General features: G+C 32.7%; 1 protein-coding gene across 1 annotated transcript in view; it reads right to left on the reverse strand.

Moving 5' to 3' along the window:
* Nucleotides 1–24,629, reverse strand: part of LOC124359370 (leucine-rich repeat serine/threonine-protein kinase 1) — a 182,130-nt gene that overhangs the window by 112,685 nt on the left and 44,816 nt on the right. Inside the window, exons 5-8 of the mRNA XM_046812061.1 lie at nt 10,218–10,377; nt 6,833–6,977; nt 2,467–2,603; nt 1,612–1,695 (exon numbers count right to left, since the gene is read on the reverse strand). Of these exons, the coding sequence (XP_046668017.1) occupies nt 1,612–1,695; nt 2,467–2,603; nt 6,833–6,977; nt 10,218–10,377 (526 nt within the window). The remainder of the gene's footprint in view (nt 1–1,611; nt 1,696–2,466; nt 2,604–6,832; nt 6,978–10,217; nt 10,378–24,629) is intronic.

Consider the following 24,629-nt stretch of genomic DNA (forward strand, 5'->3'; position numbering starts at 1 on the left):
CTGCGGGGTTTAATCCAGTAGTTGTGAATGACCACTCTGCAATAGTTACGCTAATCTTAATTTTAGGTGTTAATGAACAATAGTAGCTCCAAAGTATGTTATGGCTGGTGTGACCACACAAGTTGAGTCAGAAGCTCATTCACGAAAGAGTTGTCGGTATGGCTTTAGATATCTGAGTTAGGGCGGCCATCTTACTATGTAAGTTGCATGTGTAGTTCCTCGAATAAACCCGATAACACACAGTTTGCGGCCAGTAGTGTTCTGTGGAAAAGGGCATCTTCATCTGGACAGTTGTTAGGCAGGCTCCTACTAGACAAATTTGAGTGGGGGCTTTGCGTTCAAAATTCACACACGAGGAATAGTGATGATGAGTTACGTTATGACGCTTTGAGTCGGATACAAGTTTGACTATTAAGCTATCTTTTCACATACGATTATGCGGAGGTTGAGCTGAACAGTTTTGGTCCCTGTGCATAGCAGTGTGCAAAACTCCAAATTCTGCCAAAGCAAATCAGCCGACCCCTAGAACCGATCCCAGCTAACTGTAGCTCAAATCTGGGGGATTTGAGGCAAGGTCGAATCTGACGGTATCAATTAAAAAATACCATCACAGCAATATGTAAAAATTCTCTGTTTAATCAATTATTGGTCACATTGGTTTAGTTCACTAAAACTCTATTAGTTGCACTTTGTCTTTTTGGCAAAATTTTTTCAAATGGAATATGTGTTGAAAATAGTGAAATAATTTTGTGTTAAAACTATAATTAAAACAACCTATTTATTTCTTTGTATCAAATAGCACAATTATATCACAAGAATTTTTAGAGGCTAATAAAAAACATTCATACTTTGAAAATAAAAATTATTATTGATTGCATATTAACAATTATATTAAATTGTTTGTCGAAAAATTAACGAAGATTTGTAAACAATTATAAATATTCTTAGAAACATAATGTATTGTTTCTTTTTCAAAATTTTACACATGGTACACATTGGGCTTTTGAACTCCAGCTTTTTTCACATTATAAATGAAGTAATGCCCAATTCTGTAAAATGCACACAATTTTGCTAAGTAAAAGAACTGCAATTAAGTGCCCTTCTTTCTACTCTATTATTTCAGAATATTCTAACACAGTCTCTGGTAAAAGGTTATATAACCATTCAACAATAATCATGATTGGTTACACTCTATCAAAAGAGCAGACCAAAGTCAGAATTCTCTGTGAGACTGTTAGTCACACTCTACAAAAAAGTCTGGATTCACTCTCACGACTGCTCCAACTTTAAGTAGTTTGCAAAAATCTCTATCCAGGCATTTTGTACCTGCACCAACAAAAGCATAGCAGGGGAAGCCAGTCCATCCACAATGCCTCGTATAATACACAAAAATGCCAAACGTCTATCTAAAGTTCCGATCTCGAGTTAATGCATGAATCAAATGACATTGGAAACACAAACCTTTACACACAAAGTTAATGAACAACTATATAATAAGTTAGATTGACTAAACTGTCCCATTCATGAACTTAAAACCAGAACACAACATCACCAAAACACCAGCTCTTTCATTAGATAAGCAAACCAAAAAAAATCCAATGTGATCACCACCTCAAGAGCTCAAAGTCCGCTTGAATCGCCGCCCAGATACTGAGCCACGAACTCTCCGTATCACTTGAGTGGTAGGCTCGCACCCTGGGTACATCCAGACAATGCACTTTGGCACTATCCCACCATATCTTATACCAGAACTGTTACTAAAATAAGGTCCATTTACAATTGTCTGAGTAAAATGCTTGCATTTTTTAATATGTCGACATGCAGCGTATTTTCTAATCAACCACCAATTACTAGTTTTCCAGCAATATTCTCTCCATAGTTTTATTGTTTGAAAACCAATTGATAAAGCACACAACTGCAATGTTGTTTATCAATATAACTTGTAAAGAGTGTCAAAATCAATCTATCAAAACCTGGTATGATTTGCTTCGACAGAACAATTGGTGTCCAATTTATTATTTTTGGTCATAGATTCATGAAAGCACTCTAATTTTAAAGGTATGATTAATATGCATCCAAACATTTTTGTTTTGCTTGTAACGTATATACTGTTTTAATATTTAAACAATTAAGTAAATAGTTTGGGATTTTTCTCTGATTAACTAATAGAAATATTTTTAAAAAGCTAAAAAGATATCTGTGCTTAAAAACATCAAGAATTTGTACTTGGACTAGAAGAGTGATAGTGGTGACTTAATGGATGAGGCTGTGGCAAACCTCAGTAATGGGCAGGAAACATGGACCAATAGTTTATAAATAAAATTTAGGCCCAAATTCTCGAATAATAAAAAGCATTTTTTACATATATTTGTTATTTTTATTTATAAATACACCGTCAAAAATAATCTACATATCCTAAGATGACATTTTTAACCATTATAATCAAAACATTACTTTGACATGTACCTATAAGTGGATAGCAAATGTTGGGGATAGTTGAACTTGAGCAGAAGATCCATGATCTGCACATGATCATTAAAACATGCTGCATGGATGGGCAGCCACCTTTCTACAGTGCACAGCTGCACTAGCTGGGGAAACCTCTGAAACATCATCAAACATATTCAATATAATGCAGGCTGTGGTGAAAATTTTTGTCTCTTTGTCATACTTTGTTTCCAGGGTTTGAGGTGAACACTTAATTGAGAGCATGCATTTTTCAGTGACGAGTTTATATATGAAGTGATGTCCTTGAAGAAGCATATTTATCCTTGCTTCAAGCTCACCTGAGATATGGATTAGTTGGGACATCAGTAACAAATCTTCAGAGAATACTTACCCCATACAGGTTATGGCTGGACTTTAATGGATGGAAAGCTGTAGAGAGGAGTTCAAGAACATGGTGATTTTAACAGTTGAAGTAATATACATCCAGGAAGTAGTATTTCAAGTGGATGGCGTAGAACTTCCCAGAAGAGATATACTACATCAACATCATAAAAGACTTGCTGGTCTCTACAACCTTCCAAATCACAATCTTCAACTTTATGAAAGGAAACCATCATACAACAGATGAAAAATCAACAACCACCTCCCACCAGAGTTGCAGTCAAAGACAGGAAAACCACCAAAGTCAGCACTACCAGAATGGCACGGACCCACCCTTATTACTCACTGAAAGAATACCGATAAAGAGCAACTTGATTGTTACTTTTTTCTATACATCTAATACTGTACACAACAATTTTAAATGTATTAACTGACAACATCTTTAAGACTATAAATAGAAATTATTCTGATTCTATTTGGTTGATTAGTTTCCTATATAATAAAATAAAGTGCAGCCTCAATCATAAGTATCTCTCCTAAATACATGTCACACATTTGAGAATACTACATTCTTTCATCAATAACTTACAAAATGTATGTATTCAAATCTGTGCCAATGTCTCTATTTATAATTGTATTTAATTCTTAATTCGATACTTCACATGCAGAGCTTTAAAACATTAGTTATCTTGTTGGTAGACACCAACCCAAGCAGAGTAGTAAATAAAAGCAGGTTCAACAAGGGAGAAACCATATACCTCTCACTCTCTTCTGCAATGAATATACTGTGAATATAGTGTGGCAATATAATTTAGAGAAGACAACATTACACATGTACCAATGTATTTTGGTACAATCTTTACCATTCACTACAGACAGTCAAGAGAACCTTCAATTAGCAGTACTCAGTATACAGCTCTATACAGAGTAACCCAAACAAATGCAAACAACTGCTAATTAGTTCTGGTTGTAAATATTCAAATTGAGTAGAAGTGCCTCCTCGGTCATGGAAGACTGGAAAGGAATGTCTGCATCTTCCTCATTTCCCACATAACTGCTTCTCTATTCATTTTTAATTGTTGTACATCGCATACACTGAAGCTTTTGACATTTTAAACACTACAATTCGCTACAAAATATAAATTTATGAAAATCAACATTTTAATATAATAATATATCATAACAATGTATTTTTATAAAACTTGCTTGAATTCAAATTTTAATAAGAACTCTTATGACTAACTCTAGTATAAATTGGCAACTGATGTAATTTTGTTTTTGTTTTTTTTTCAGTAAGACAAACTACACAAAATTGTTAAATATAGTGGAATTTTACAATATCCTTTATAATCATAATCTGGATATTGAGGGAACATTGAAAACTTTATTTTTTATTGGATAATGCGTTGAATTTAGTAAACCCCAACCTGCAACCTCATGGATAAAATATTACAATATAATAAAACCCTCTCCTGTACACCTTCAGAAGCATCAGATAGAATAAAAAGGATAAAGTATTAGAGTAAATAATTATTATTGGCTGGCTGAGAATTAACTAAGCTTATCCCTTGGGGGACCGGTAAATTTATTTTCCATCAGTCTATCTCTTTGTAGGATATTTTAAAGATGTATTGGGTTTAAACAGACTTCAAATTTTGCACAAATATTTTTTCTACACAGACTAGATTGAATATCATGATAGTGCACTCTCCATAGATTTGGCTGAACATGTCACTCGGGGGCTTCAAACTTTATCATCTATCTGTTTGTCCGCCCATAGGTTATTTTGAAAATGAACTGAGCTTTAGACTTGAAATGTTCCATGAAACTTAATTTCTTTTCTATGTTGGCCAGACCAAATTTGATGATGATGCATATCCCTCCCCTATGATACCCTCCTCATACTACCCTTAGGAAAGCCAGATACACAACACACAGTCTTGTTTATTCTTCTTGCATTAAACAAAAATGATTAGTTACTTAACACTTCTTTTTTAGTTACTGGCAAAGTTTTCCAAGAAGTGGAAGCACAAAGTGACCGAGTGATGGAAATTGCAAACTCGTGGTTTGATGTCAACCATCTTAAAGTCAATGGGGATAAAACTGAAACAATTTGTTTCACACTAAAAAAGTTGCACATAGCAGAGAGCTGTATTAAGCCAGTGAAATTACTTGGAGTAACATTAGATCAAAAACTATCATGGGAAGCTCAAACTAACTCAGTAATTTCTAAACTATCTAAGGCTTGTTTTCTGTTACGTAAATTACAAAACTGTGTTGGTAGAAATATGTTGCTCTCTTCTTATTTCAGTGACTTTCACTCACACTTACTTTATGCCTCAATGCTCTGGGGCAGGGCTGCCCAACCTACGGCCCGCGGGCCGAATCCGGCCCGCGAGTCAGTTTTATGTGGCCCGCCTTGTTGCCAAAACAACCAAATTTGTTTACAAGCATTTGAAATATTAAATAAATACAAATTTTGAGAACCAAGCAGTCCAGCCGATTTCACGTAGAACGAGCCGTATTCATTTGGTGGAGTATGAGTGTTGAAAGAAGTAAAGTAGTTGCAGACAGATTTCACTGACTACGGTGGTGGCTGCCGGCTGGCGAATAGAGCGCGCGTAAAGCACGGCACAGCGCGCGGTGCGGCGACGTAACCCCTACCCAACTCAAGGTCACCACTCGCCACGTAATTTGTATGTCCTGGTATCCTAGTAGGATTAATTTAAATCAATGTATTCAATTTATTGGTGACTTTTTTATTGTTCCCTCAGAATTAGAGCAAACATCCAAAAGTCTGGGTTTATATTTATTTTTAATAAAAGAACCTAAAAACATAATATATTATAAACCTTTACCTAACAACTAATAAATAATAAGAAATTACAATAATCAGGAAACAAGGGCCAAATAACCTTAAAACTCATATTTTGCACAAGATTTCTGGAACAAACCCCGGGCAATACGTTTTGTTTGGGGTTCCAAATCCCCTGGGATGTTGGCCCGCCTCTCCATAAAGGGTTTACAATGTGGCCCTTGAGTAAAAACGGTTGGGCACCCCTGCTCTGGGGTAACAGTAGGGGTGCCAGTCAAGTTTTTGCATGGCAAAGAAAGGCAGTAAGAATTTTAGCCAAGTTGGGTTATCAAGATGATTGTAAACAATGCTTTATTGACTACAATATAATGACTGTTCCTGGAATTTTCATATTTCAAAATGTAATATATGTAAAGGAGAATTTTGAAGACTTTATCTGCTTTGATGAAATTCATGATTATGACACTAGGGGAGCTCGGGATATTGTTGCACCTTCCTCTAGACTTAGGAAAACATTAGTTAGCCATAAATATTTACAAATTAAATGTTTTAACAAATTACCTCAAACGTTTAGAAGCTTAGAACTTCAACCATTTGCAGCTAAACTGTCGAACTGGCTTATAAGTAAGGCATTATATTCCCTTGAAGAATTTTTTGCTACGAATTGTTACCTTCCTTAGGCCTAGAATGGAGTTGTTGATTAGTTGTAATTTAATTTATTGTTTCAACTATTTATTTTGTCATGTATTTACTAATACTACAGTTACATTTTTTTAAATTGACAAATACACTGTACGAATTAGTTCAATATATTATATCAGTTAATGACATTCAAATAAACTAAGTAGCCTTATAACATTTTTATTTATTATATTAGTTATATTGACGTTGTCTATAGCAATTGTAATATTGACAAATGACAATAAAGATATTCTGATTCTGATTCTGATAATTACTTGATCTCATAGCATGACTGAGACTGGTTATACGTAGAGCTCAAATTTTGAAGATTGTCTGAAGCTAAGCAGTATTGGAATGAATCTTATGTGCCACCTCACATCAAAATTATCACATCAATGACAGTTCTGTGGTATGAATTTCACTGTGCTTGAACATCCCTTCATCTATTATCAAGCAGAATGTAAAAGCTAGCTCCAATATGTTATTTCCACAAGAACCCATACTCACCTTAAGGAGAAGCTCTGCTACATCTTTGTGACCTTTAAAACAGGCAATGTAGAGTGGAGAGTAGCGAGTAACCGGATGGATGCGGCCATCAGCATCAGCATCCAGTAGAGCCTTCACTATGTCCTTACGCCCCAGTTCACACGCCCTGGACATAAGGATATGGATCCAGTGTATTATTGGTCAACCGCTTTTATAACTGTACAAGTACCAAATAATTCATTTTAAAAGTACTGGACCGTTTTGAAACATATTTCTCTGTCTACATAAATTTGATATTTTATATACAAAATTGTTTTAATATTATTTAATATGAATAAAACTAAAATACAACTTTCCGTTCAAGCAGAGTACAAAAGACACTTTGTCTGATTGCAGAAATATAATAATAATGTTTTTAAATAAGTAAGAATGCCTTTATTTTGAGCCTTTCTAAGTACATCTTAAATGGTTAGCATAACAGACTCATATAAAACTGTACAAAAAAACAAGCAAATAAAATTAATAGGTATGACCAACAATACTTAAAATTAACAATGATATATATATATATATATATATATATATATATATATATATATATCTAATTTACAAAGATCTTATGACTACTAATAAATACATTTTTCAATTTGTTCTTAAAAGTATGAACAGAGTATGAGGAAATCCACATCTATGAGGAATTTGGGAAGATTATTGTATATCCTTGGTCTATGGTATGAAAAACTCCTCCTACCCACTTCCAGCCTTACTCCACGGTGAATCATAGATAGATAGACTGGTGAATCATGCAGTCCACCATTATGATGCACATAGTTTCCATTGGAAGCATATTCAGTCAATATCTACAAGAAGGCACATCGTCAAAGCCCTTCAGGCAGAAAATGAAGCGTAATGTAGAGTTCTAAATCCTTTGTATTCTTTGGAGATCCTCTCAAGAGAGAGTAAGCTAGATAACAGTAAATAATAAAAACACTGACAATACCAAATATTGAATGAGATCAAATTTCTGAATCTAGACAGACACCTCAGAGTTAATACCAAAGACTCAATGGAATTACATGGTTGGTAAATTGAGTGGCGTATTTAGCACGATGCTAAGAGTTTTTTATCTTGTCGCATACCTCCAAACTTTCACATCGAGAATGACACTTAATCCTTTCACTTAGGGTGTGTATTGGTTTTAGTGCCACATGAAGAACAGAGCACTGTCTATGTTTAACCCATACATTGATGTGAAAAATAGCCCTAGAGGCAAAGGTTGGTTCATAGAACAGGTGCAGCTGCTAATCATCTGCGTACTTATAGACTGTACAGTTCTGCACACTGGAAATATTAGATGTGCACAAATTAAACAGCACAGACCCCAGGCAACTCTCCTCCTATAGCACACCTCTCAGTCTGTGAGAGCAGCAGATGTCTTACTTCCCAACATCGTAATCTGAACTGTCTTCAAGAAGTTTCAACCCACTCTATTGATCTACCGCCACCAAAGCCATAATATTTCATTTTCACCATCAATTTGTGGTTCATAGAGTTGAATGCTTGTGAATAGTCCAGCATTACTAATGTGCTATATCTTCCAACGTCTTTGGCATGAAATAGATTTTTTTTAAATCTAGACTAATTTATATCTTAGGCTAAATAAATTTACCAAGCCAGTGCAAGTACTATACTTTCTGAACTCGGATTGTTTCTTTATTAATATATTTTTTTATTACAAATGGTTGAATTAGGCGTAAAACAATTTTCTCCACAATTTTAGAAGGAAAGGATTTACACTATATTTTCAAAAGAAAGCAAACAAAATTCAAAAACACACAATTTCTTCAATATTTAATTATGAATATGAAATATTACATAACAGAATGTAAAACAATTACTGTAAACTAAAAAAAGAACAAAAGTAATAGCCTTGTCCCATTGACTTAAATGTAAAAATTATGTAGACAACATCAACAAGTACTTAGACAAAAGATATAGTTTCAAAATAAATCATTTTCAAACCAACTTGATTATAAATAGAAGTACATCAAAGCTAAATGTCTGTTACAATATGAGATATATAGAAAAAATAATAATGTATACAAAAACAAAATGTCATGGTCACATGATGCCAGTAATTATGTGACAAAGGAAACAAAGTACAGCACACCAACAGACGATTGAAGAAGTAACTTTAATTAATTTTACTTTTTAGAACCTGTGAGAGAGTGCTCCCGACTTTGTCAGGAAAGCGATACATTTTTCATTTATATTCATAAAAAACTAAACATTTATTGAATAAAGCATTTGGCCATGACTATAAAACATGCATATTCTACAGTGTGCTAATAGCTCTTGGAAAAGGATCAAGTAGTATATAAACCATGATTCACATTACAGAGTACAATAAGCAGCATAAAAACCGTAAAATTATTTCAATCTCCATTACAGTACGTCCTAAATAAATTACATTGGGTCTATGAACTTTTAACAGATGTGTTTGTATTTATTTTCATCCAAAGCTTTTATTTCCGTTTCGTAAAAGGCAAAGAAAGTTAAAACTTAGATAAGGAATTTTTTTAGTAGAGTGCAGGGTAATTCTGATTAAAATGCGTATTTCTTAGGGTTGATAGAGGAAGTGAATACAAACATTTTTTGCCCAATATACATGGGGTTTCCGAAAAAATTGAGAATTTGTAAAACACTTCCTTGTAGGCAACACATAGTGTTCCCTTTGAGATAGACCAGAAAAACTCAAAGCTACTGAAACTAAATACATTTTTTTAACTACATATAGAACCACGCAAATAAGAATGTAAAACAATATTATAAGCCGCAGAATTGGGAGAAAATTCCGACCCTTTCAAAATGGAAGACAGTCAATGTTACAAAGAGCTCAGCTTTCAAACAAGACAATTTTTAAACATTTACTGTTATAATTTTTTTTACATTCTTGTTCACATTATGTGGTTCTTTTATGTGTTATTACAAAGGAAATAAAGATTTGTTTCAGCAGCTTTGCATTTTGGTTGAATCTCAAAGGGAACATTTTGTGTTACCTACAAGGAAGCATTTCACTGTCTCGATTTCCTCAGACCACATATATATATTGGGCAAAAATGTTTGTATTCACATCCTCTATTAACCCTGAACAACTGTGCACTTTTATCAGAATCACTCCGTATAATTATAAAGTGACGTTGTTTAAAACTTACTGATTATGAACACATGGCCAATTGATAATGTGATCACAATATTTGTAACAACATTTAGCAATAACAGTAACCAAATAACTGAAAGGAATACATATTACTGTCATTGCAAAAGTAACCAGGAACCGGGCTCTAACTGTGACTGCGATGTATGTTACATACAAATAACTGGATCTTTCATCACTATAACTCACGTGTAGAGAAGGGTGTTGGAGCCGTTGGGGGCCATATTAACAACCAGCCCTGCCTCACTGCCCAGTTGACTGATGAGCGTTCGCACCTGTGCAATGTCCCCACTGGCACAAGCCTCGCGCAGTGCAAGATGAGCATTGTGCCTAGCCAGCTCCCTCGAGTCTACAAATACAAACATCCATTATCTAATTTAGCAGACATTGACAAATAAATTAAGTACTACATGAACACATAATACTTCTATACAGTTATCATTTGAACAATGAGATAATAAAGGTCCCTTGAGGATATGGAAGATTTGAGATGAACCTGACATTTCTACGTAGTATTAACTGTCAGAGATGGCTGACATCATGAATCAATCAGTACAAACTAACAACCACTTATGGACAAACTTAACAACAGAACTTACATCTATAATGCTTTTAATTACTGGATTTTTTTCTATATTCTTTTCTAAATTGTTAAAAAACTTAGTCCATAATCTACTCCTTTAGTAATAATTTCATGGAATTTGTTAGACTCCTAAAGACAGTAATTAATACCACCATTTTTTAATAATATAGCTACTTATATAAGTACTTTTTCATTACTGATAATCACTGTATCCAAACCCAAACCAAACCAAACCAAACCAACCTAACCTAACCTAACCATCTCTTAGTTTAGGAAATGTTATCCAATTAGTTGAAACTCTATTAGTGCTATATATAGCATCAAAAAATCTAGGGTAATCAAATAAACTCTAGAGAAAATAATTTTAAAAAAGTAGATCCAAGAGCTGATTGGTGAGTTTTATTGTAACAGTGAGACTATTTGATGGATTTAGGTCTGAAATCATTTACAACTTGCAGATATTCTATCAATGATATACAATCTTCTGAAACTTGTAATTAAGATTCACAAATTCCCGTTCTACGAGTTACTTCCAACTGCCCGCATTGTTTCACATTACAAGCTTCATAAAAGGAAACAGATGGGATAACCAAAAATAATAGGGAAGGAATTATAGAAAGAGCACTGTTACTGATTCCTTTTAGTTCACTCAACTCTCTTGCCTGAGACAGGTGGACAGACAAATTAATCCAGCTTCAGCTCTGGTGGACATCTTATTGCACAAAAGAAAACTTATATATGTTCCTAGTAGAATCCTTAAGTGGTGACTCGTACATATGAGATCCAAATTTGTTTAGAACTCTATAATCTGAGAAAACTAGATTCTGCACAAAGCAATCGTCTGCAATGAAAAGGTGACAGAATTGACACCAATATTATATTTTTTAGATAAAATCTACTTCAAAGACTTATTAACCCAAAACACTCGGTACCTATGTGGCATGCAAATTAAAAATGCAGGAACACCATTCAATATAGTTTATCCAGCACACATGGGTCAAGCCCCGTAAGTCAGGCATGTATATGAGTACAAGTTATAGGTAAATTAAAGATATTAAAACAGTGTTTTTTTTTTCTTGAGTGTAGATCCAGAAGCGGTGTATGTATGCAGCACATGCAAACTGTAGGAACACTTGGAGTAGTTCTGGCTGACTACATCTTCCAAGACCGATTTCAGGAAGAATTGTTTCTACATTCAGGGATACAAGCAATGAAAATTGTATGCAGTCATTGATGAGTTCCAGAAGTTTGAAGAGTTTTGCCTTCCATTTGTTCTTTTTGGAGAAGTGGAAAATAGCAATATATGATTTTCCGTTGTCACTCTTTATTATCATGAAGTTGTTGTATGATAGCTTGTCAGATGTCAGTCAGTCAGAAATGTTTTTTTGTATTTTGGGAGTAAGTGGGAAAGAACATGATCCCCTGTCGATATCATAGAACCCATGCCACAGGCTTCTAGCCAGTCAGGATCTGTCACTAGTTGTGTTGATAGGAGAGGTGTTTCCTCAGGGGAAAAAGAGAAGGTTTTTAGTTTACCTATCTCCTCAGCGTTGTCCTAAACCAGCATGGAGATATGTCCTGTGTTACTGTTGACTGCTGTATTTCTTATTATTCTTTCTTATGTTGATCTTGTTTGTGTGAATTTTGTGTCGTCATCATCGCTGAGTGTGAGAGAAGCCAAGTTAGTTGATTAAGTCTTGCTCTATAAATAGGGTGTTCCTTTTCCTCACACACTGTGAGAGTATAACTGGAGAATAAGGATTCTGAAGCCAGTATAGTCTGAGTACTCTGTTTTCCCATGTTATTTTGGCTATCTCTTGCAGTTGTATGTGGGCTATGGGGGGTCCTGGCTGTGGTCAGATGCTGGTTCAGTTTTTGTATTCAGGTTTGGCTGCCTCCTGTGGTCGTTTTATTGTTGGGGTTGGTCAAGGCTGTGGTCAGATGTTGGTTCAGTTTTTGAATACAGGTTTGTCTCCTGTAGTCAAATTACGGTTATAATTGGTCCCGGTTGTGGTCAGATGGTGGGTCAGTTTTTGAATACAGGTTTGGCTGTCTCCTGTAGTCAAATTATTGTTATAATTAGTCCCGATTGTGGTCAGATGATGGCTCAGTTTATGAATACAGGTTTGGCTGTTTCCTGTGGTCAGAGGGGAGGTTGTGATTTGCTGTGCTTTTGAGACTTGTAGTGAGACACTAAAGTGGTTTTTTTGCTGCTGTGAATTTTGCTGCGCCATGAGGCCGTCCGTTTATTAATATGAGTTTCTCTTGCATCCTTGTTGCTCTCTTTTGCACTAGTACTAAGCAAGGTGTGTGCATCTCTTGTCTCATTGAGGGATTTTATCTTCTCTTCTAAGGACATGAAGGAATATTCTATGTTGTCCTGTCTTTTTTCCAGGAGTAATAGAGCTTGTGGGATGGAGGACACATTTGGCATGATTGAGACATTTAGGGGGTCTATGTTTCGCTATCAGTATATGCCTTGAAAACAAACTGATTATTTTCGGGTTCTAGTTTTCTTTTGCTGAGTTTAGATATTGTATTTTCAAGTACTTTTATTTTTTGAATGTGCTCATCAAGTAGAAGCGTTTGTTTTGTGTCGTGCTCTTCAAAAAGAAGTTGTATTTCAGAGCTGTTCTGTTTTACTTTAACGATCTGAGCTATAGCTTACTGTAGTTTTTTCTGTAATTTTTCAATTTGGTTCAAGTATTTATCCTCTGTCTCTGTCATAACTTCTAGGGTTACCTCCAGCTCAGCTATTTTTGCTTATTGTGCTATATATTGGTTATTAAGTGTCTCATTGTCTCTTTTTAAGTTGCAGTTTTCAGCCAGGAGAAGGTTCCCAGCCTCAGCTGCCAGAGTTAAAGAGGTTTCAAGATCTGTCTCATCTCCATTTTCATGCTCTTTAACTTTAGTTGTGATGTTTTATAGCTCTTTTTTGAGGCTAGAAGTGGTTGGTGTAAAGTCATTAACACTTTGCTTTACAATTACTACATTTCCATATTTGTGTTACACTATCTGTCCATTGTTTCAGTGATTTTTCAGGAATGTTCTGACAGCCAGCATGGTACCATTTATTACAGGGGCCAGTGCATTTTATTCCTGCAAATTTGGCTCCTATTGTACAGGAGCTTTCAAGTTTGAAGTAAAATGTTTTATATATATATATATATATATATATATATATATATATATATATAATAATAATAAATATAATTATATTGAAAACTTCTTTGATCGATTTGGTTAAAGAATTGTTGTCACTCATCAAATGCACTTAATTTTAAAATAAATATAATTATTTGATAGTGGATAATTTAAACACTTTAACACTATTTAATTTAAATAATAATAAATAATATATATATATATATATATATATATATGTATAATAAGTATTTTTCTTTTATTCAGTAATATCATGTAAAAGAGTAAGTAAAACTAAACAATAATCACATATGATACATTATTGTACCTTATATGAACACGGTATCGCAATACAATCAAATACAACAAAAAGTCATTTTGTGCAAACTTATCAAAAGTTCAGAAATAATAGCACTCGTAAGAGACAGTGAAAGAGAAAAATCGATAACAATCAATAGTTCGGTTCTTGGAGATTCAGTTCAAAGTAAGTGATTAGTTAAAACAAGAACGTATTATATGAAATAATAATAAAATACGGATCATCTGCTATGTACACACCAGCGATCTATGCATATTTCATATCATCTACAAAGATGCTGCGGGTACTGAAAGGTTTAGTAATTTTAATCTCGAGGAAATTTATTTCCCATAAATGTAAAACATGTCATTCACTCCAGTCATAATTTGTGTACATGCTGTTAAAAATTGCATGTTCTTATCTTCAACTGTTTTTCTTTAGACCGATACTAAGATGACCCAAAATTCTGAACCAAATTCCTCACACTCCTCATTGAATAATAAATAAACGTTTTCTATTTTCCTGTAATAAAAGATGATAAATGGCTGTAGCTAAAAGTTCCTTTAAAAATTCAGAGATATTTTAAACTAAAAACTGATTTCACCATCTTAACATGGAGTTTTATAATTCATGTGTTAACCAAAACGGTGTGGTTTTAAAATGTAATGGGAAAACGCAAACCATTGATTTAAAGTAAGATATGTTAGCTTCCACAATTGTGTCTTATTATTTGTTCTTATTCTTAATTTTTATAACAAAACGACTGCTTTCATATCCATTATGGAGTTACTGTTGATAGTAATCTGTATTTTGTAAGCAGTGGAGAGAGCTGGTTGATATTAAGACTAGGCTCATAGTTTATTATGCTTGCTTTTTTTCATTGGCACAATATGGGATCCAAGTGTGGGGATGTAGTTCAGGTATTTTCTCTGTTTTTAAAGCTCAAAAGAGATATATTAGAACCATGCTATTTTTGAATCAGAGAGATTCATGTAAAGATATTTTTAGAGATATGAAAATATTGACCATTCCATCATTGTATATCTATAGCTGTTTAATATTTATTCATAATCGCCTAAATTCAGAAACTATAATTCATCATGAACATCAGTATGGCACCCGTTTTAAAGACAATCTGCAATTTCCTCTTCACAAATTAACATTATTTGAAAGCTCTCCAAATTATATGGGAATTAAATTTTACAACAAATTACCTCTACATGTAAAGCAGCTAACACTGTTCAGTTTTAAAAAATCAGTGAAAAGCTTACTAATTAATAAGGCCTATTATAATATTTCTGAATTCTTGCAGGACAATCTGCAGCTTGTGTAGTTTTAGTGAATTTGACAAAAACATTGTTAATGTATGAAATGTTGTACAAACTGTTTTTACCATATAGTATGTATTATTGACAAGCAACCTGTTCACACAACATGTATAGTTGTATAACTGTGGATGTTATGTTGCAATAAATTTCTTGATTCTTGATTCTTGAGTGGGAGTTTTATCTTGAAATGAGTGGCAACATTCATTTCAAGAGCTGAATGTATTGTGTATTACAGAATATTCCATCAATTTTAACCTATGAAGGTGAGGTTTCGAGTCATCAATATGTGTTCTATAAACAAATTTCATATTAAGGCTTCAACAGAGAGCAATACATTATATTTTTTAGAAAGCTACATATTATATCTACAAGCATCTTACTAAACTGCAAATATTTTAACCTTTTCATCAATTTAACGTTCTTAATTACACAGTAAAATACATTAATAATAATAATAATATTTATTGCTGTATTAAGTTTTTACATTCACAGACAAAGTCAATTTAAGCTAGTAGCCAAGTCAAAAAAAAAACAAACACAACCTTAAATACTAAAAAAATATTGTTAATTAACTTTAACTATGTTTATAAACTAATATGACATATAGCAAAAAACTCGTCAACATAATAAAAAGGGTTGTTCAGGAGCCAATTATAAAATCTATTACAAGACACTTTTTCACAGTATATATTTATTAAGTGACGTAATTTATTGTAAATGTTTAGTGAAACAACCTGGTGGCTATTAATTGTTTTATCTAGTTTGCAGAAATTGATTGTAGTAAGCCTACTTGCCTTAATTCTAGTATTATAGCTATGGTCAGCATACTTAATATTGTTAGGATTATGAAAAGTATACAAAACTAAGTCATATATGTATAAATTGAAAATAGTTTGAATTTTTAAATTTATAAATAAAGGTTTACAATTTTCAAAAAACACCACATATGATCCTGATAACGTTTTTCTGCAAAATTAATATTTCATCTATCCCGGTGCAGTTTCCATAAAATATCAAACCATATCTAAAAATTAATTGGAAATAAGACAAATAAGTGGATCTAATGTAATTTGTTTCAATACAGTTAGTAAGTCTTTTCATTAGAAAAATTTAAAAATGTTCATTCGTAAAAACATCTCTATATTTATCACTCCAAAGACACACCCATCATTAGTATTGGGTGTCTTTTTAACAAAAAGTATTTTGTAAATATGTTTTGCTCTGCATAATAATTTTGCTGCAATATTATTATTTCGTTATAATTAATGCCATGACTACGCACCAGACATGTTGCAGACTACCATCTACTAGCACACCATCACAGGCTGTACCAAAAGAAACCGTCATATGCAGGCCAAAAGTTGATCAACCTACTACCGACAGAAATGAAGATTCTCATAGGATAGAAACTAAAGAAATCACTGAATGAATGGCTGACTTCAAGACCCTTCTACACACTGGAAGAATATCTGCACTGGGAAGATTTTTTAAAAAAAGAAACCTTGCATTTTAACTTTATAAACAAATATATGTACTCTTGTGCAAACACTATTATTGTACATATTACAGACATGAAATTATTGTAAATTGAAGTGTTACATTTCTCAAAGATATTGTAATAAAGAGTTTCTGATTTCAGTTTGTTTAAAGTTATTTTTTAATATTCTTGCTGTTTGTGGTGATATTGATCAAAATGAGTAGAAAGTATCACATTCTCCTACTAGTGAGAAAGTGAGAACACTTTGAAGAGAATTGCAGAGATATAGACTTTGCATTGATGCTGAATGATTACTAAACACGTTTGTCGATAAAGGAAACATAATTAAAAACTCTTGTGTATATTGCATGTATCAACCATTTTTATTTTATGATGTTTACTTGAAAACGAGTTATTGTAAACCACAAAAAAAACTGTATTTAATATGTAACAGACAGAGTGACTGTGTACTAGATTTTTTACAAATTACTTTGAAATCGTTTAATTTACTATTTTATTTATTTATAATTTCACCATATTTTATCCAAATTACTTGAAATTTTCAGAATTTGTTCAAAATCATGAGTATTTTTTTTTAGATATTTTATTATAAATTCCAAACCAAAAATAAATCAAGTATTATTGGGTCAGGCCTAAAGGGTGTGTACAAAAATAACACAGCTATAACAGATGATGAAACTACATTCTACTATCTAGGTGTAAAGCATAAACTCCACTGTCAGACAAGGGAAGGATCTTGTTGACAAACTTCTCAAGATTCATAAAATATTAGAGAAAGGATAAACCAAACCTCCAAGGCACTGGCAAACTGTTGGAATACAGTACGATGACTTGCCAATACAAAGGACCTAATTTTCCATCTTCTATATAGGTTTTTTTTACCTCATGCAAATTTTTAATGTATTTTTAGAGAAATGAAAAATATACCATATATTACAGAGTATCCAAACTTAATGTTGGTTCAAGTTTGTTCAGAATAATGAGCGTAGTTATAATGATAAAACATATATACTCGTACGCATAAAGCAAAGTATACCAGAATAGGTATAAAGTTGATTAAAGAAATAAAATGTAATTCAGAAATATGAAACATTACGCTCATCTGAGCAGTTGTTCCAGCTGAGTAATCAGCGTATAAACGATACAAATCGATAAAAAGTGTAGGTGTAAGCATAGTATGAAGAAATTTCTAAACAATTCCAATGTCTCAAGGGTAGTATTCCTCCAGAGTGGATTCCACAGTCGGATATATTACTTCTCGTGTATGAGAACTCGTACATTGGAATACCAGCAAAACGAGTTAAATCCACATATAAGTATCCCGCTTTACACTCCACCGCTTCCACTGCTAACCTTGTTCACTATATACAAGTTTTACATAGGATTTTCAGATTTACTGTAAATATATGTACAGTATATATTTGTATACATTATTAAAATTTAGATGCATAGCTCTTTATACACCAAGCTACCTCCATTGAAGCAGCACTTAAGACACATTGTAATGATCATTATTGATGTTATTGTAACTGACAAATACCGTTAGAAGAATCCTTACCCAGTCTTACTTACGTTAGCCACAATCTGATACAAAACTGATATACAAAATTTTTTTTTAACTTAAGAGGCCATTTCAAATAATTATTGCACTTTTATTGATATTGAAATACAAAATAAATCACTTTTAAAATCCTTAAACTGGATAGTAATAATAATCTATTTCACTAACCATACTGTGTGAACCAATTTTTTAGCAAATCCAACGTAACATACAAAATTTATTTTAATATTTCAGTATGTTTTATAAATTATAAATATATATATATATATATATATATTTGATAGGATGGATTAAACCAAATTATGGTTTAGTTGTAGTATTGTTTTAAATAAATGACACCCATGAACAAAATCAAAACTAATAATAATTATAAAAATATAAAATAAAGAAATATAGAATAAAATTAAAATGGTTAAAACTGAATTAACATTTACTAAAATATCATTTTTACAAAGTATTTATCTTAGTGGTCTTGTGTACACATAAGCAATGCTTTATTTTAAACCCAAAAATATAAATTTACCTGCTCAAATCCGTATTTGTTTGTATATGGAGGTATAAATGTAACACCAAATGCCAACAAAATAAGACTGTATTTACTAAAGGTAAAAATGTTTAAACTGTAAAGTTAATAAATCTTGTACATTATTACATTTAATTATCTTTAAGTCAATAGTTATGTGTTAAGGGGGCCATTTACCCATAAAAATGATTTTTTTTTTTCAAAATTTTTTTTTTCTGTTTTTATTTCTTAAACATTCTGGAAGACATGTTTTGACATTTAAATAAGTTTTTATTGACTAAATCATGGTTTTTTTGTGTGGTTTTGTACATGCATACCACTGCCTGACTCCCATTTTTTCGCCTGCATGCAGAAACCTTCATTATGCTACACCCAAATACAAACTATCCAACAAAATTATTATTATTATACAATTATTATATAATTATTATATAATTATTATATAATTATACAATATAACAGTGGTTGTTTCTCAGAGTTTTTGATTTGTTTAGGTTGGCAAATACCAGCCAGAAACAATCTGATTTTTTGTACTGGCAAGCAGAAAGCCAGCTGTTTGTGTTTTGTTTACTTCTCTAAGCCTTGTTTTTGTTGTGGTCAGTAAACACAGTGTGTTAATTTTTGAAGTTTGCTTTTATTTTCAGTAGAAAAGCACAAACTATAAATAAGTGAATTGATATTAGTTTTATATGTTAGTGGAAGTGTTTGAAGGACGGTGCTGTCTTCTTTGATTTGTTTTGAAGGTAGACAGATTTGCGTTTTTGTTTTGAAGAATTTTGGTGGTGAGCTATGAATTTTTTTATTGTTAGTGAAAATGGCACCGATAAAACATTCTACTATTCAGAAAAAGTGCTAGAACTAAGAGTAACAAAAAACTAAAAGCTGCTTTTAGCAGCTAGTAAAAGATGGGGGGGGCAAGTGGAAAAAAACTTATAGGCCTACCACATCCTGTGATGATTCTAACCCTGTTCCCAGTACTTCTAAAACATCTGAGAATAAGAGTGATTTAATTAGGTCGACAAAATCATTAGGCCTACCTACTATTAGAGTAAATGATATAAACACAACAGCTTTTACTAGGCGTAACTCGGAAGTTAGCTGCGAGGATAGCACAAGCCTTCACGGCAGTACGCATAACACACCGGAGTACGCAGTGGTTGACATTAGGTGTTTGAAGCCTCTTGTTACTTACTAGCCTAGCTTGCCCTCTATGCTTTCAACAAAATTTAGTTTTGAAGACATCAGACCAACGTGGGTTTGCAATAAAACTTACGATTTCATGTAGTACTTGCGAAGAATTAAAAAGCTTCTTCTTTTACTTTCGGATACAATTGATGAATCTAACAACTTTGATGTAAACCGTTTTAGAGTTGTGAAAAGTTTTACAGCATTAGGAAAAGGTTATGCTGCTGTAGAGCAAGTTTTGTATGATTATGAACATGCCTATTTTTGAGTAGCAAAACATTTCACAAGCATGCTTCAGTTGTAGCAAATACTGCCAATTTGATGTCAGTCAAAGTAATCTTGAAATGGCTCGAAAAAGAGTGCGTGAAGTATACAAAGAAATGGATTGTACTGTAACTGACGATTCTGTCATTGATCTCGGTGTAAGCTACGATGGATCGTGGCACAAGAGAGGCCATACATCCAATTATGGCATTGGATGTTGTGATAGAGCTACAACTGGCTGGCCTAGTCGTAGACTATTGCGTACTGTCAAAGTATTGTCAGGTGTGTGAAATTACTAAGACAGAGTTAGGTGAAGATTCTCCAGAATATAAATATTTGGTTTAGTGGACATAAAGACTTGTGCTACAAAAAACTATAATGGGTCAACCCCCAGCAATGGAAACAAAAGCTGCGGAAATCCTTTGGCAGAGATCTTTGACCTATAACTTTCGTTATGTCACTATTTTGTCGGACGGTGATTCTTCTGTATTTGGTCACCTCCAGAGCCTTCATATTTATGGAAATGAGTTAGTCCTAACAAAAGAAGAATGTGTTAACCCACGTTGCCCAAACGCCCTTGGGACTGGGCTTCGCAATATTATTAAGACATGTCGTGCTAAAGGTATAACCTTGGTGGCAAAGGCTACGGAATGCTCAAGGAAACAACAATTATAAAACTGACAAAATATTACAAGAATAGCAATCCTTAGGAATAAAGATGACATTTCTAAAATGAAAAGTGACATACTTGCCACTTTACATCATTGTACATCCACAGATGAAGCGGCCTCGCCACTCAAAATGTCCTGATGGAGAAAAGAGCTGGTGTTTTTACAAAAGGGCGCAAGCTACAAACGTTACACCTGGTCCGCATAAGGGACAACTTGGGTACTGCCATCACGCCACAGGTTCTCAGACACATCTTTCCTGTTTACCAAAGGTTAGTGGCAAAGGATTTGTTGGAAAGATGTGTAAAAAGGAAGGACCCAAAATGCAAATTGAGAGTTTGCATGGTACCATATGGAAAAAGTGTCCTAAAACAAGAAACGTTTCGAAAAAAGACTCTTGAGGGCGGCAGTAGCTGAGGCTGTTTCACAGTTTAATTTTGGAAACTCTGTATTTTCATTGAGCATGAGTGCTGCTGGAGTCTCTCCTGGAAGGTTCAGTGGTTAGAATAATAAATATCAGAGACAAAAGAGAGTTACTAGCACATGTGCGCAAGAACAATCTGCATTACAAGAGATATCGAAAGGAATTTGAAGCTGAAGAAGCAGAGACTAGAAGACAAGAAGAAGAAGAAAGAAGGGCCTACTTATGGGAGCAGGGAACTTCTAGGAACTTATATCCTTATAAGTAAGTGTTTTTAAACTAAATAAAATGTAAGAATTGTGTCAAGCTTTTGTTTTTTGGACTTTTCCGAAAGTTTTTTAAATTTCTGTGTTTTGCGTCGCAGGGAAACACTCTAACTTTTTTATTTGTTAATATATCAACTTGAAATTTTTTATGTACTCTCCTAGATAACTTTATCTACACACTGTAGCATGGAAATTACAAAAATACTACAAATAACCCCACAAAAAAAATCTTTTTGAAAATTTTTTTTAAAAAACCTGACTTTTTGAGGAAAAAAAAATTTTTTATGGTAATAAATAACTGAATTTATTAAAACCCATGCTACAGTGGTGTAGGTATTTGCTTACCCTACAATTAAAAAAAAAGAAATACTTAATTATCTATAATACTAATAAAACTAGAGTGTTTCCCGTGAAAACAAAAAAAAACTGCTCTCCCCCCCCCTAAGGCAATGGGTGGGGGGGAAAGAAAAAGTTTTTTCATTGAAATTTTTTTTACAAAACTAACCAGGTTTATAATAAAATAGTCAAAATAAAAAAAAAATTATAATTAAAAAAAACTTTTGGTTTTGGGTAAATGGCCCCCTTAACATGATTTAAACAAGCATTAATATATCAATCATGGAAAAGCATTCTAAAAAAATATTTAATTATGTTAACAATTATTTATATTATCAACTGATTTATTTGAATCATACCTTTGTATGATTATAACGCAATTTTGGTCTACTGATTCAACGTCCACATAAATGTTTAAATGGCAATGGTAATGATGTGCAATATGTCTAAGGTTATCTTTTGTCTCACACAATATAAAACATCTTGTCAATTTGCCAAAAACATTAAGCCGATTTGATATGTAAACAATGTTATGTAATAAAAAATACATTTAGTCTTATAAGTATACAGTCCATACAACTTAAACAACTATGTTAAACAACTCTCCAATTTCTAATCCTGAATCAACCAAAGAAGTTAGTAAAAAAAATATATCTAAGAACTTTAGAACATAATTGACAAAATAAATGTGTCTTTATTAAATTTAAACGGTAAGACAAAAATAAAATTGGAAGTTTTTGATTAATAATCTTTTAAACAAGTGCCCTACAACTACTTCTTCTCGTTCCTTTAGTTTAATTTTTTAATTCAATTAGATTTGGTTTGCATATTTTGTACATCATAATTTGCATTGTAATATAAAGTTAAACTGAAGCTAATTTTTTTAAATAAATATTTTAAAATAGTTTGTTTATTTTAAACAAATAATAATTATTCAATTCCATCACAAACATGTACCTTTTTAAAGAATCACTAAGTAAGCTATAATAAATGAACAAACATACCATTACGAAATTCAATATCATCAACGAAGTAGCTGCAAGCTTCAAAAGCCAACTCAGGATCAGATGACTTTTCAGGTTCGTCAGGCTCATCAAGGAGCAAAAAGTCAGGTCCCGGTAGACAGTCAGACATAACCCCACAAGCACTGACACTACCGGCACTACACCATTCCTTAACGGATCACCAGAGAATACGAATTGTCAGTGACGACCTTCAGGAGTTTTAATGGTTATTACACTTTGAATTTCCAATCGCATACAACTTGGGACTTCAAAATATATGGATTATTGGTTAAAAGTCTTAGCTTTTTAGTGCACGTATTATTACGAAGATAATATATTTATCTAACTGAAAACATTTATTTACTCTACAATCATTCATTTTATATAAGTTAAATACAACCACTACACACATGAAGTTAGACCTATAAATAGTTATTACAAAGACTATACTAATAATGCAAATGTAATAAACTAAAATTGTGGCAGAATACTAACAGCAACACCTAAGTTTCTAAGTGACTTTAAATCATAAATTTTACATTTAAAGACATAAACAATAGTATCAGATTGATTTCTTTCTTTTTTTTTTTTTTTTGAGGTTTCATAAGCAGACAAATAAACAGAGACATGCCTTATTCTTTAACATCAGACTGTTTCTTTGAAAAAAATCAAAACAATTTTAGTAACAAATGCAGTGTCTCAATTTAGAGAGAAAATCATGACCATCAAGAATCATTTCTTATGGTGTGAAATCTATATATTTGAGCCTAGTAAGAGCCACAACATTTAATAGGTACTGTATGCAGTTTAATACATTAAAATGGGTAAAAATAAAATTGCTTGATTTATAGATGTTTAATAACATTGCAGATAAAAGTTCTCATCATTTTTTTTTACTTAAATTGGTCATTCTATTATCAATACAGTTACTTTTTTAATTGGTTCCTAACAGGTAATCAAGATAACTGAGGAGTCTACACCTTCAGGGATGCGCAACATGAACATAAAGCACTTTAAGACATACATTTTTATTATCTATATGATATCTTTTTTATTATTTTAACACCAAAGTAAGTTTGTAAATTTCTAGGAATCGTTTCAAGTGGTTGTGTAACATCAGGTCAGATAACATTCTAGAAAATGTATGCAACTGTAGATTCAAAAGTGCAATGACCCCAATCGCAGGAACTGTAGTTATGTAACACTGGCCCACTCCTGCGTGGCCTTCACGCTACCACATACCTGAGTTATGATAAACCACATATATATCTCTGGATATAATGTACTAGGTATTTTGATACTAAAACATATCTGATAACTTTAAAAGTCTTGGGATAGCTCAGTTATCTGTGGTATTACTACTCACTGGGAGGTTCATAGTGTGGTTATGGGTTATTGTGGTTATTCAACTATAAATGATATAGTTCTAAATAATACATAAGCTGTAAATTTAACTGCATATACTTTTGGATGTTGGAATTTTCTACAATGAAATTACCGGTTTGTTTATTATTGTTCAATC

Source organism: Homalodisca vitripennis, chromosome 4 (assembly GCF_021130785.1).
Source record: "Homalodisca vitripennis isolate AUS2020 chromosome 4, UT_GWSS_2.1, whole genome shotgun sequence".
NCBI lineage: Eukaryota > Metazoa > Arthropoda > Insecta > Hemiptera > Cicadellidae > Homalodisca > Homalodisca vitripennis.